Source organism: Palaemon carinicauda, chromosome 25 (assembly GCF_036898095.1).
Source record: "Palaemon carinicauda isolate YSFRI2023 chromosome 25, ASM3689809v2, whole genome shotgun sequence".
In the NCBI taxonomy this organism is placed as follows: Eukaryota; Metazoa; Arthropoda; class Malacostraca; order Decapoda; family Palaemonidae; genus Palaemon; species Palaemon carinicauda.
In genome coordinates, this window is record NC_090749.1 from 32,835,929 (window position 1) to 32,836,900 (window position 972).

The window sequence follows — 972 nt, forward strand, 5'->3', positions numbered from 1 at the left end:
TCCTGCAATGGAAAGGGTAATTATAGGAGGAGATCTGAACGGCCACTTGTGAACTAGTAGGGAAAGGATAGAGAGAGTGCATGGAGGTTGGGGTGTGTGTAAGAGAAATGAAGGGGGAGAAAGAGTGATTGATTTTGCAGTCGTTTTTGGCCTAGAAATGATCAATACCTTTAAGAAGAAGATTAACAGACTCATTACTTACAGTACTGGTGGCAGGGAGAGCCAGATAGATTTGCTGCTGTGTAAGAGAGGCCATCTGAAGGAAGTTAGAAATTGCAAGGTGATAAATGGGGAGAGTGTAGCAGTGCAACATAGGTTAGTGGTAATTGATTGCAGAATAAGGAATTATAGGAGAAGTAAAAAGACGATAATTGACCCAAAGATTAAGTGGTGGAAGTTGAAAGAGGAAGAACTGAGAGTCTTGTTTAAGGAAAGAGTGCTGGAAGCAGTAAGGTTACACGAGGATGTAAAAGAATTGTGGACAGAGAATAGTAAAGTGATTCTAAGGATCGGCGAGGAAGTACTTGGAAAGTTATCAGGAAGAAGACCCCCAAATGATAAAGAATCATGGTGGTGGAATGATGAGGTGCAAGAATGGGTAAAAACCAAGAAAGAAGCCAATAAGAAGACAGATCTAACAGGACAAGAGCAGGCCAAGCTACAACCCTAGCTGGAAAAGCAAGATGCTATAAACCCAAGGGCTCCAATAGGGAAAAATAGCCCGATGAGGAAAGCAAATAAGGAAATAAATAAATGATGAGAGTAAGTTAGCAATAAATTATTCTAAAACAGTAACAACTTCAAAACAGATATGTCCTATATAAAATATTAACGTCAAAAACATAAATGTCATATAAAAACTATAAAAAGACTCATGTCAGCCTGGTCAACATAAAAACATTTGCTCCAACTTTGAACTTTTGAAGTTGTACTGATAGAACTACCTGATTAGGATGATCATTCCACAACCTG

General features: G+C 38.7%; 1 protein-coding gene across 1 annotated transcript; it reads left to right on the forward strand.

The window, feature by feature from the left end:
• Positions 1-157: 157 nt before the first annotated feature.
• Positions 158-670, forward strand: LOC137618980 (uncharacterized). The gene has a single exon (XM_068349182.1). The coding sequence runs from the start codon at positions 158-160 to the stop codon at positions 668-670; it is 513 nt and encodes a 170-aa protein (XP_068205283.1).
• The last annotated feature ends 302 nt before the right edge of the window (positions 671-972 follow it).